The sequence below is a fragment of the Octopus bimaculoides genome, unplaced genomic scaffold (assembly GCF_001194135.2).
Source record: "Octopus bimaculoides isolate UCB-OBI-ISO-001 unplaced genomic scaffold, ASM119413v2 Scaffold_343799, whole genome shotgun sequence".
Classification (NCBI taxonomy): Eukaryota; Metazoa; Mollusca; class Cephalopoda; order Octopoda; family Octopodidae; genus Octopus; species Octopus bimaculoides.
Genome location: NW_026367555.1, coordinates 1 through 638, shown reverse-complemented (window position 1 = coordinate 638; position 638 = coordinate 1). Strand labels below are relative to the sequence as shown.

The following is a 638-nucleotide window of genomic DNA, read 5'->3' as shown; positions in this document are numbered from 1 at the left end:
TTACCACAAATATCACAGTGATATGGCTTTTCTCCTGTATGAATACGCTTATGTGTAGTTAGGGTACTATTATGAGAGAATGATTCACCGCAGATAGAACAGTGATATGGTTTCTCTCCTGTATGAATACGCCTGTGTGTAGAAAGATTACTACTATCAGTGAATGCTTTACCACAAAAATCACAGTGATATGGCTTCTCTCCTGTATGAGTATGTTTATGCATAGTTAAGGTACTACTATAAGAGAATGATTTACCACAAATATTACAATGATATGGCGTCTCCCCTGTATGAATACGTGTGTGTACATTTAAAGAACTATTACTAGTAAATGATTTACCACAAATATTACAGTGATATGGTTTCTCTCCTGTATGAGTACGTTTATGTGCAGTTAAGTGAATACTTTGAGAGAATGATTTACCACAGACATCACAATTATATGGTCTCTCTCCTGTATGAATACGTTTGTGTGCTACTAAGGCAGTACTGCCAGAGAATGGCTTACCACAAATATGACAGTGATATGGTTTCTCTCCTGTATGAATATGCTTGTGCTTAGTTAAGACACTATTATCAGAGAATGAATTACCACAGATATCACATTGATATGGCTTCTCTCCTGCATGAATACGTTT

At 35.9% G+C, this 638-nt stretch overlaps 1 protein-coding gene across 1 annotated transcript; it reads right to left on the bottom strand.

The window, feature by feature from the left end:
• Positions 1–5: 5 nt before the first annotated feature.
• Positions 6–635, bottom strand: LOC106867072 (zinc finger protein ZFP2; the record flags this gene model as incomplete). Its single annotated transcript, XM_014934755.2, has 1 exon — positions 6–635. A coding segment is annotated over one exon (630 nt), but the record flags the coding sequence as incomplete, so codon positions are not given.
• Between the last annotated feature and the right edge of the window lie 3 nt (positions 636–638).